Source organism: Athalia rosae, chromosome 7 (genome assembly GCF_917208135.1).
Source record: "Athalia rosae chromosome 7, iyAthRosa1.1, whole genome shotgun sequence".
Classification (NCBI taxonomy): domain Eukaryota; kingdom Metazoa; phylum Arthropoda; class Insecta; order Hymenoptera; family Athaliidae; genus Athalia; species Athalia rosae.
In genome coordinates, this window is record NC_064032.1 from 8,977,831 (window position 1) to 8,978,928 (window position 1,098).

General features: G+C 40.6%; 1 protein-coding gene across 1 annotated transcript; it reads right to left on the minus strand.

Moving 5' to 3' along the window:
* Positions 1 to 245: 245 nt before the first annotated feature.
* On the minus strand, positions 246 to 889 carry LOC125501700. The gene has a single exon (XM_048658093.1). It carries the CDS (start codon positions 721 to 723, stop codon positions 391 to 393), a length of 333 nt encoding a protein of 110 aa, XP_048514050.1. The 5' UTR covers positions 724 to 889; the 3' UTR covers positions 246 to 390.
* Positions 890 to 1,098: the final 209 nt, after the last annotated feature.

Below are 1,098 nucleotides of genomic sequence, written 5' to 3' on the forward strand. Positions count from 1 at the left end.
GATCAAGAGTTGAAGATATGTCGAGCGGAATATGAAACGAAAGGGTCGCGTTGTTGTTCATTAGCGATCGATTGCTTCGTCTAGCCATTCTAAAGCACCCTCGTTATTAAAGTAAACTGTGAACTTGATTCTGATATTAGCAGCACGTTGTGTATTGTTATCGCCGCCTGCATTTCTAATAGGTTGAAAGCGGCTCCATGCGTTGCGGCATGCCATGATACCGCTGCTACCATAGACCTCTCATATCTGTCCTCTAAATCTACCAGATCAGGTGGGCAATATGGATTATTTTCATTGTTTTGTTCCAGAAAGTTATGCAAACAGTCTGAAGCCTTTACAATTGCTGTTACAGTATCCACATTGGCAATTATAGACTTTCGGTATCATACGCTATTGTGCTGCGAGAATAGCGAAGGAATTTTCAATCAGTCTGCGAGCACGACTCAGTCGGTAGTTAAAAACTGCTTTCTCTTTCAGGAGTCCTCCTCTCCCAGTACATGGGCGCATCATAAATTCAGATAACTCGAACGCCTCATTAACTACAAAAACATATGGTGATAATACATGTTTACTACCAACATTATCTTCTGGTGGTATCCTCATTTTACCTCTCGACATATTCCTACCTATCTCGGAATTGCTTCCTATTTCACCGTCACTCGAACGACCTTGTGCACCAACATCAACAAGCCGGCAGCGATATTTACTGTCACACAGTGCCATTAGTACAATGCCGACATCCTCTGTAATTGTATATTGCGATTCAGAATTAGATGGTGCCTAAAAATAAAGTGATTTGATGAGAATTTTGTCATGTGTAAAAATATATTATGATGAAAGACCAACTTACAATTAGATCTAACACGAATTTGTAATGCTCCGATGGATGATCAAGAGCAAAGGATTTATGTGATCATTAAAAGCTAAACAGGTGTACGAATTTGCCATATTTATTTCGTGCTCCTGATTGACCATCATAGACCTTCACTTCGACTCAAATGGTTGTGCTTACCTGCATAACTACGTGTTTGCCATCTAAGGCACCGGTACAATAGAGAAACTGGCAAGTTCTTCCGAAACCTGCAGTAATTTCTGCCC

Coding starts and splice junctions, on each gene's coding strand:
- LOC125501700 (XM_048658093.1), bottom strand. CDS start 723: ATGGCACTGTGTGACAGTAAATATCGCTGCCGGCTTGTTGATGTTGGT.